At 40.2% G+C, this 10,706-nt stretch overlaps 1 protein-coding gene across 1 annotated transcript in view; it reads left to right on the plus strand.

The window, feature by feature from the left end:
• Positions 1–6,630, plus strand: part of stk39 (serine threonine kinase 39) — a 30,440-nt gene extending 23,810 nt beyond the window's left edge. The window contains exons 15-18 of the mRNA XM_073473034.1: positions 102–154; positions 350–418; positions 776–840; positions 5,151–6,630. Of these exons, the coding sequence (XP_073329135.1) occupies positions 102–154; positions 350–418; positions 776–840; positions 5,151–5,225 (262 nt within the window). The 3' untranslated portion in view covers positions 5,226–6,630. The remainder of the gene's footprint in view (positions 1–101; positions 155–349; positions 419–775; positions 841–5,150) is intronic.
• Positions 6,631–10,706: the final 4,076 nt, after the last annotated feature.

Below are 10,706 nucleotides of genomic sequence, written 5' to 3' on the forward strand. Positions count from 1 at the left end.
CTACTACGTTGTTGTCTCTGGTTCCTTCAAATGTTGTCCCTTGCTGCAACAAATTTAAATGTGACATTTCAGGCTCTTCACTCTCTTGTCTGTCCTTACAGGAACTCCAGAAAAGAGCTGAATGACATCCGGTTTGAATTCACTCCTGGCCGAGGTAAGAGCTCTGTCTGTGTGGATATGAAAGTGCTGCTCCTCTTGTGATAACATCTTCAGGCAATGTGTATTGTTTGTGTGTAATGGGTAATGGCAGTGTTTGCGCTCTTGACAGTATCTAATTCAATATCTAACACAATTACCTGCTAAGTGGAATGTTTCAGGCCCAATATTTGTCATGTTATTCCCTCTCAAGACACTGCTGACGGCGTTTCCCAGGAACTGTTCTCCGCCGGCCTGGTCAACGGGCACGATGTTGTTATTGGTAATGTTCCACCTCTTTATTCTGGTAAATTATGTTGTCTGAGTCTGTAGTCATCTGAGCCCATGAGCCATAACACATCACTTAGAGGGTATCAGGCTTTTACTGGAAAATGCAAAGATGGGCACTTATTCACTCTGCTCCATCGAACCTGACGTAACTACAATTGATAGAAATAACTCATATTTTCTACGCACATTGCATCTGATTATAATAACCTTCATATAGTCTAAAATGGGAACTTATATTCCTAGTGTTGATATTGCCACTAGACATATTTTATAGTGTTGTACAACACGTACTGAAAGGTTGTTTGATATTATTTGAGCATGTTGTTGTTGTCTGCCCTCTGCATTACAGTTGCTGCTAACCTTCAGAAGATTGTAGATGACCCAACTACCTACAAAGTATTGACCTTTAAGCTGGTGAGTTTCCAGATGATTGATGTTGATCACACCCTCCCGGGCTGGTCCTGGCTGACAATGTGCAGCCGTAAACAGCTTGCTGATGACAGGCTCAGTGAGGGATGTGAGAGCTGGAGTTTATTAGGGAGGCAGCAAACAGCCCAAATAGCTTCAGCGTTAAAAGAATGTTGTGTCGGTGGAGGAGATATAACTACATTCTCGCCCTCTGTTGGTACGTTGTTATAAAAAAAAAAGGTATGTTGACGGAATGAAAAAAGCGCAACACAGTCCAGCACCTGCTGCGCTGTCTTGTAATTCATCTTCAAAAGATTGGATAAGACCGTTTCTGTGGTACTAACATTGCAGCTGAGAGACTGCTACCTAGTTGTTTCCTTCACGAGTTGCAGGTAAACAGCAACAAGTAGGCAAGACAAGTTTATTTATAGCATCATTCAGACACAAGGCAATTCAAAGTGCTTTGCAGAGGCAAAAATTTTTATTAAAATAAGACTTTAAAGGTGAATTATTTAGTTTTTGGGAAGAAATTTTAATCAGAAGAGAAAGATCTTCAGTGACTGATTTTTTTGTGCCTAAACAAACATATTCACCTCTCTCTATTTAATCATTCAAGGAAGGGATTTGAATCAAAAATTGGAAAATCTGACCCCATCACTACTGTAGAGAGTTGATTTGACAAAAAAATACGATAAGATGAAACGCTAAAATGTTTAATTCCTTTAAGGTTATGACCTAGTACTGTACAGCAACAGTCTTGACTCAAGGTCCAGTCAGTCTTTTGACAGTATAATCATTAGCAGTTTGCTTAATTGTCATTGAACTGTAGATATTGAAACTTTTAATTATTCTGAGCACTTTTTAGAAGAATTTAAAGAATAAAATAAAAACATTTTCATTAACACATTTTCTTTTCTATACCTACATGTACATGTTACTCTGTGTAGTTAGGATATCTAGTAATATAATATTTTGCCAAAATAAAATAAGATACACACTAAACTGTGTTTGAAGTTAACATTGCATGTTTAAATACAAATATACTGTTTATATAGAGTTTGTGTGTAGGTGGACATTTGGATGTGTGTCCAGTCATAAACCAGCTTCTATTTCCTGGCAAGAGCTTTAACAGATAGACAAAAAGGCTGCGATGGCATTTCTGCCTCAGGGATTTTAAAGAGTTTTTTTTTTTTTAATATTGAGTATCTTCTAATACTGAGCTCCATCCAGTATCTATTTTTGTCATGTTTTTTTTGTCTTGTGTAACTCAGCTGCAACATACATGTAACCATCAGGAAGCTTTCTTTCTTTCTTTCTTTCTTTCTTTCTTTCTTTCTTTCTTTCTTTCTTTCTTTCTTTCTTTCTTTCTTTTAATCCGCGGTGCATCTTGTTATGTCGTAATTGAAATGCTGGCTGCTGTTTCGTTATCTGTTTGCTCCACAGTTCACCTGTGGGTCACTGATTTTGAGTACAGTAATGTGTATAAGAGGTCTGCGTGTGAGCTGCAGCAGAGGAGAGGACAGATGAAGACTGCCACTTTAAGAAGTCACCTTTGCATGACTATGAAAGGGACACTGACATTTGTGAAAAAAGACACATTAATGTCAGTCCTTCTGGGTTGGACAAAAAAAAAAGTAAATTGTGCTTTTTGTTGACCTTTCTGTGTTTATGTGTAAACAACATCTGTGCTTCAGGTCACAGTGCTTTACAAAGTGACCTTTCTGCCACGTTTGCTTCATCAGCAGCTTCTGAGTGCTGCAGGTGGACCGGTCTCTCTTGAGAGTCGGAGCGAGGGCAGTCAGTGCACAGTGGGCACAACATGTAGATATATGGACATGCTTTCATTTCCATATGTTAACTCTGCTCCACTGCAGACTGTGTTAAAACTGCCTTTCTGAGCAAAGAGTTACGAGGGCAGTGTCACAAAACCAAGGTAGGGAGAATAATTGCCCTAGCTGGGGGAACCGTTTGTAACACTTTATGTAGACAATTTATGGTGTGGGTTGCACAGGAGCAGCTTTATGACTTAACTGAACAAGAGGTCACTATAGGCTCAGTGTTTTCATTCATCATCGGTTCCTCCATGTTGATCAGACAGAGCTCTCAGACCTCCAGAGAGATGGATTGTTTCTTTTCGATCAGGTGTGAATTGTTACAGGCCAGCACATTGGTTTGTCCAATGAGGAAAGCTAAATGAAAAAGACAAACTCTCTGGAAAACAAATCTAAATGTACGCTGCCTGTATTATAGCCTAAAAATATGCCTGACGTCAGGCACTCGAAGGATGAACTGTCAGTGATATAAATGTTGTGTTTTGTCACTGGGAGCTGTAAAGTTTAGTGATGATGCACTGGACACCCAAACATAGCATGAGCCTCAATGAGCATTTCACCCGTGCGTGACTGCTCGTATTCTTAAATTATGGGCAGAATGTTGCTGCTCTAAAAGCCTCCGCCCCTCTGGGAAGGCTTCCTATCTGATTTTGGAACCTAGCTGCAGGGCTTTGTTCCCATTCAGCCACAGGAGTACAGAGGCTGGGCACAGATGTTGCGTGATAGGGCCTGGCTCACAGTCGGTGTTCCCATTCATCCCAAAGTTGTTGGATGGGAATGAGGTCAAGGGCTCTGTGTGGACCAGTCAGGTTCCATTACTTAGTGCACAGGGGCATTTTTATGTTAAAACAGGAAACAGTCTTTTCCAAAGTATTGCCGCAAAATTACAGGCACACTATGTACTAAAATATCCCAATATCCCACTTCCTCCTACCAGCCTAAAGCATGAAAAGCAGCCCCCGTCCAAATGTATATGTATTGTGCATTGGAGATTTCACAGAATGGTCGAGTAGTCGACTATGAAAGCCAGTAATCGTAGCCAGTAGTCATAATTAGCTAATCAGAGCTTTTAAAATGTCCTTCTAAACATACCCTTTTCACACTGACAAATAAACCCCACAAACATCCAGCTAACACTTGTCTTCAATGGAAAAGGCAGCAATTGGCATTCATTCCAGATCAAATGACTCTGCTAAGTCACAGGTGTTTATCGGCTCTAGCTCCGATCGGCAGTGAATATATACACCGATCAGGCATAACATTATGACCACCTGCCTCATATTGTGAAGGTTCCCCTTGTGCAGCCAAAACAGCTCTGACCTGTCAAGACATGGACTTAAGAGCTCTGAGGGTGTCCTGTGGTGTCTCGCACCAGGGCGTTTTATAGTGGATCCTCTGGGTCCTGTATGTTGGGGTCAACACATTGGGCCCTTTATTGTGTTCCTCGAGCTGTTCCTGAGCAGTATTTGTGGTGTGTCAGGGCACATTGTCCTGCTGGGGGGGCCACTGTCATTGGGTAGTGTTGTTGTGATGAGGGGGTGTACTTGGTCCACAACAGTGTTTGGATGGGTGGTGCATGTCAAGTGGCATTCACATGAATGCCAGCACCCAAGGTTTCCCAGCAGAACATCACATTGTGATGAGATGATCAATGTTATTCACGTCACCTGTCAGTGGTTTTAATGGTGTGGCTGATCGGTGTACATATATATATATATTTATAAAAGTAACCATGGTAACATTGTCCCTGGCCTCCATCCTGCTTCTACTCGCTGTTTTCTGGTTTGTCTGTGTCTGCACACCAGAAAAAAATTAAAAAATGGAAAGGCAAATTCGTCTACTAGCAATGACAAAAGATTCAATTGCCTATTTTTACTGGGTTGTCCCACTTTACCCACAACCTGCATAAATGCACTCATTTTGGTGTAAGAATTGCTGTTTTAATGTGCGCAAACTGCAAAGGATCAAGGCACTGAGACTTAAAAATATGACTTTATTTTCACATAAAGTCCAACTGCATAATAAGGATGCACTTACCTTATATACTGCAGCAAAAGTGGCCCCAATATTGACCTTATTAAACAGATTGGGTGCTGGCCAGATAGGACTCGGCCACATTCTCACTCACTGTAATAAAATTGTAAGAATGCAATGTTACAAACCTTCCTGAACAATATAATTGACATTTGCACAGCCTGAAAAGATTGTTGATGAGCTGGCTCTGTTCATAATTCAAAATAAGGCTGACGATATGCTATATTTTTCTTATTGTCAACAAAACCAACAATTTCCGGTCTTAATACTTTCTGAAGTTCCTACCCTGTTTGAGCTGCTCAGTCCTAAGCCCATGTGTTCCTGCTGAAGGGTGTCACACTACAGCTGCTCAATAGATTTTGCGGGATTAGTTCTGCTGATGGAGATGACAGTGTCAGGATGCGATGTAGCCCCGTTGACCCTTCCGATGTCTCCCTTCTCCTCACGCAGGCATCCGGCTGCGACGACACGGAGATCCCGGACGAGGTGAAGCTGATCGGCTTTGCACAGCTAAGCGTTTGCTGATGCCCTCTTCATGCCTGAAGCAGGTGAGACAGGGGAGACAGTTCAGGGCACACAGACTGAGGAACACACCACCATCTTCCCCAAACACCCTCCCTGAAAACTCACTCCTCCTCCTCCTCCCCTCCGTCACTCCTTTCACCTTCCCCTGAGGCCAAGCTCCACCTCCAAGCTACACCTCCTTAGCGCCGACTTCCCTGCTCACTGCCCCCTGACCTTTAACCTTAAAAGCATTCCACCGCCCAGCGCACAGACGGGATCAGGAAACAGCCCAGGAACCTAAAGATGTACTCAGGTGGTGACATGAGGTGATTAAGATGTAGCTTTGAATGTCTATTTATTTGTATTTTTCTCATTTTTTTTTGTTTTTCACCATATTACGTTTGTGTTCATCAAAGCTCTCATTATTTATTGAAATGAGAAGATATATTTTTACTTTTGTTTCTCACGCTGTTTTGTTGCCACACTGAAAAAAAACCCAACAAATTTGCTTTTTGACTCTCATCTCACAAACCCACTCATTTGTGACGTTTCCCTGAGGTCTTTGTCAGAATGTAAGATTTAGTTAATTTATGGAGTAAAGCACATTTTCATAATAACATAATGAATGTCTGAAAAAGAGAAAGAATTGTATTTCTGTGTCAAGACCTGTTTTCCATTGACAAGAAGGGAACTCTTCGCTTGATTGTGCAGAAAAAAACAAAACGAGACCCGGATGCTACTGTGTATAATTTGCTGCTCTCGACAGTGCTAATGCTTCAAAATGTTAGAGGTGCCTTGTTCATTTTTCTGTGCCTAAGAAAGTAAAGTGAGACCACATGAAGAGCAGAAACAGCTGATTACCATTTCATAAATGTATTACTATTACAGCAATGACACAAATCAAGTATCTTAACTTCATGAGACAAGCTACGATGCACTTTCGGGCTGAGTGTGTGCACCCGACCAGCAGATGCTTAGCCCCCGGAGACAAGACAAATAAAATGTAACGGAACCTGTAGTCAGTTAATCAGCTCTGGTTGTATTCAGACGCCAGGTTAATAGACGAAAACCACAACTGTTTGATTTTCTCGCTCTGTCCTGCTGCACTACAAAACCTTTTCGTTCCCAAAAAATATAGTAGTTTCTAAAATGTACTGTATGACAATGCATCTGAGGATGAAACCAAAAGGCAACTATTGAAAGGGTGACGAGCCATTTGTTTGTCCAAACAAAGTCCAGTAGTACTAAATTATTTTTAAAGTATTGAGGTGGTAAATATTAACTTCTACTAAATTCTTTATTATGAAGTAATTTATTGTGTTTTTTTATGTACAGTATGAGTACCATTTCAGCATATTACCCCTGTTCCCTCTCTGTAATCAGCTGATGTCAAGTTTCTGACGAGGAGCAACAATAAAGAATTGCTATTATTTGGAAACGGTGTGGAGTTTTTATTATTAGCTGAGTGTCACAAAGGATTTTGTTGCAGCCTTGTTGTGGCTGCTGGCTGAGGCGATCTACTGGACCGATTCCAAAACTTTTGGTAAGAATGAATCATTTATACAAACAAACATGTAAATGGTTGAAAAAAAAACGGAATACAGGAATTCACTTTTAAAGGAACAGTTCACCCCAAAATCAAAAATCTTTGTTTTCCCTCCTACCTGACAAAATATCATTACCAAAGATAATATGTTAAACAAGACATCTGATTTACATAAAGTTGATGGTAGTGTATCCATGATTACGCTTGCAATCATGTGAGCGAACTGACCGGTACACTAAAACACTGCGAGGCGCCTATCCATAACGGCTGACTAACAGGTCAGCTAACTGAAACATACAGTATTTACCAGTTATCTGTATTACTGTCCAAAGTATGTTGACATTCTTATGAGCCACAGTGGATTGTTTCATAGCTAATGAAGCAACAGACTCTGACATGCCCTCCGCCTCAGACACATCGGAGAGACTGCAGAAGGTGAGGCTATCACAGCTAACATTAACCCATGCTAGAATTGCTGCCCACTTGTTTCTACATGGTACCAGGCAGCCCTTTTTATACAGTTTTATACAATACATGTAGTTGGGGGTCCCTGCTGCTCTTTCTCTCTATCAGCTAAGGGGTCACTGGCCAGATAAACATTGAAGACCCCGGCAATAAAGCAAACGGACGGCTGCTTTTGACAAAGTCTGTCTTCGGTGTCAAGAAACAAATCCAGGCTTGTGTTTGTTGTTAGTGAAATGGCTTTAAAGTGAGACTTGATTTACACCTTCTACCTCTTACAAGTTGCATTTCTGAGCAATAAAATGCACAAATCAATGCCCTCAAGGGTTTTTTATAGCTGCGACTTTACTTGGTCTGGCGTGACCGGTAGCAGCTTATAGTGGCAAATGTTGAGCAAACTTTAGATCGATATTACTGTGTGACTGACAACATGGAGTGTGTGTGCTGACAGCGTTTACCACGTAATTTGCATTTTCTGTCGCCAAATCTGTTCTTGTTCAGGAATAAAACAACCTGCAATTTACAGATACGACTTTATACAAAACCTGCAAAGTGAGCCTCTGCAGATGGGAACTTGAAAAAAGCAACACGTAGAAGCAGTAATATTACTTTAATTATTCAAGTATTTGTTTTTTAATATAAAAAACATACAATATATGACAACAACCCCTTGCGGGATAGATGCTTTCACAGTAAATGTCACGTCAGCTTATAATACTACAAAACCTTTGAAAAAAAAGGAAATTTGGCAATGAAAGCCACGTTTGCTGAGGAACAAAATGTCAGTAGCAGTGCTTCAGTAATCACTGATATGCCAGATACATATGATAATACATCCAGTCTGTAGCTACACTTGAACTCGTACTTGCACAACATGGTACTGTATTTCTCTTGATGTGCGGAGGAGTTGATGAGCTGCTGACGTACAGAATACATAACCGAGAGCAGCAGCTTGAGTAATGAGGAGCTGGGAGCTGCAAAACACAATTAGCTTATATAAAAATGTCAATGAGAAGAAGAGGGAAAAAAGCAAAGTGAATCTGAAAAAACCCAAATATACATCTGACTTTTACAGAGAGAAGAGGCAGTGAAATTATGAGAACATGTCAAAAAAACATCAGACATTTGCTGAAAAGAAGAGAGCATCCAGGGAATTCAGCCATGACTTCCTTATTACCAATGCTGGAGCAACAATATTGATTGTAAAGGATAAAACTTGGTCTGTTTGGAGACTGATAATATACCGCAGCTTTTATTTTTAGATCTGTATTCAGCTCTGTTCATGATAAAGATGACAGGGGGACAGCAGCACGAGCATCCATGTAGTTTTATCTCAACAGAGGTTCTGGTTTGTTGTTGGATTAGATTAATTTTGCATTTGTTCTGGAGCTCCCCATTCAATTGTAACTAATACTTTTTAAAAGCATAATTTCAAGTAGTGATATAGCAATTTAATACTTGGATCCTTGCACAGAAATCCCCTTCGGCCTTCACTCCTGCAGGAGGGTCAGTCAGGCAGCAGCCGTGCAGCTGCTTGAGATTCAGTGTCCTGCTCAAGGACACTTTAACAGGGCAGAGGGTTGTCAGTGTGAGGGCTTGAACCAAGGTCGCCTGCTTTAAACAACGCCTCCACTCGTTAGGCCACACTACTTCACGCTTAAAGGGACAGTTCACCCCCAAAATTAAAAAATACATATTTTTCCTCTTGCCTGTAGTGCTGTTCATCCATCGAGATTGTTTTGGTGTGAGTTTGCCTTAGAAACGCCTGCCCTCTCTCAGCTTGTTGTGCTCGTCAGAACCCGATCTGTACTGATCCGCTCTGTGCCTGTTTTAAATGATCTGACAAAAGTTTTTATACAAAACAATGGTTGCAAATGCATTCATTTTCTGTATGCAATCTGTGTTAGGATTATTATGGTCTTAAAGAAACATTAATAGAGCAAGAGTGTAGAGAGTGATATGTATATCCAGTTTATTATTCAATCGAAGTATGAAAACTACATGTTTCAGATAGTTTTTCAATATGAAAGTTGCTGTTAATTATATACACCACAGTATAAAATGTTATACAAATAATGATTTATTTTGAAATCAGTGTGAGTGTTATAGTTATATCCCCCAGCTATTTTTAATTTAGATGTTGAATTTCTCTCTCTGTCTCTTTTTTTCCTATATTAAAACAATACTTGCTTGTCTTATCATCCTATTTTAATGAGGATGGTGTAAAAGGACCTTTCTCTCTCTCTCTCTCTCTCTCTCTCTCTCTCTCTCTATAAAAAGTGTATTTAATTGTTAAGGGGGGCTGTCATCTCCTGACATCTCTAATAGGATGTCTGAAAGACATTTGAATAAATTCTATATTTTTTACCATTTCTACAAATTTGCAAAGAAAGACATTTTGTTACCTTAATTTAAAAGATTTAGCGAGAGTAGGCTTGTTTCCTTATCAGTCATCCGCGTCACGTAACCTTCTTTGTAAGACAGAGCCATGTGCAGAATGGATCGGGCAGCTGGCACAGATCAGGTACTAACTACGCTTCCTTCTGCAAGGTAATATGTGTCTGGTTCAGTAGAAAATAGTTCCTACGTGAAACTGCTCACAACAAGGTCTGTGGATTATCTTGAGTAACCGGGTTATGATTTCTAGAAAGAGTCATTGCAGTTGGGTTTTTCAAATATATATATATTTTTTTTTGCCGCTATGAGCACCACAAGCAGATCTAGTTCCATTACATTCATGAGAGGGCAGACATCTCTACGGCCGATATCTCCAAAACTCGGCAACTCACACCGAAACAATCTAGATGGAGAAACAGCACTACATGAAAGAGGGTATTCATGTGTTGCTTTTTATATTTTGAGGTGAAGTGTCCCTTTAAAGGTGCAACATGTAAGAATTGGCAGCATGTCGAATTCATACCAAATAAATAGGAGGCAGCATATCGCGAGAGCAACCGCTGACTGCTGCTAACTGTAGCTGAGCAGTTAGTGGTCCAGACTGGGAGCTCGGTGTGGTATTATGACACAGGACGGGCCATGGCTAGCTGGTTAGCACGCTAACTTCAGTAGATCACTGTTACACAATACAAAGACTGTTATTTCTTCTCATTCTGTTGATAATTTTAGTTAATTTTTGAATGTTTTTAGATTAAAATTGTTACATGTTGCACCTTTAATGCTGATTGATTTAATGCTTAGAAAAAATATTCAGCTCGACCTGGAACACATGAACAAAAACGATGACTTTCAGTAACAACACCACATTTTGATTATGCATGAGAATACGCGCTTTACAAGCCTCATGCATTCATTAACAATCGTGAGGTGTAATCAGCAGAAATAGACGTAGATGGATGTTAATGAAAACATCTGTCATGAAATCAAGACTCGCAGCAGCCCTCAATGTTTTTACATTTCTCAGTGTGATGAAACTTGAGGAAAAAGGCAAAAAAAGGAGAAAAAGTTAAGTTGTAGTTCAGTGGTCCTCATGTCCT

The sequence above is a fragment of the Pagrus major genome, chromosome 9 (assembly GCF_040436345.1).
Source record: "Pagrus major chromosome 9, Pma_NU_1.0".
NCBI lineage: Eukaryota > Metazoa > Chordata > Actinopteri > Spariformes > Sparidae > Pagrus > Pagrus major.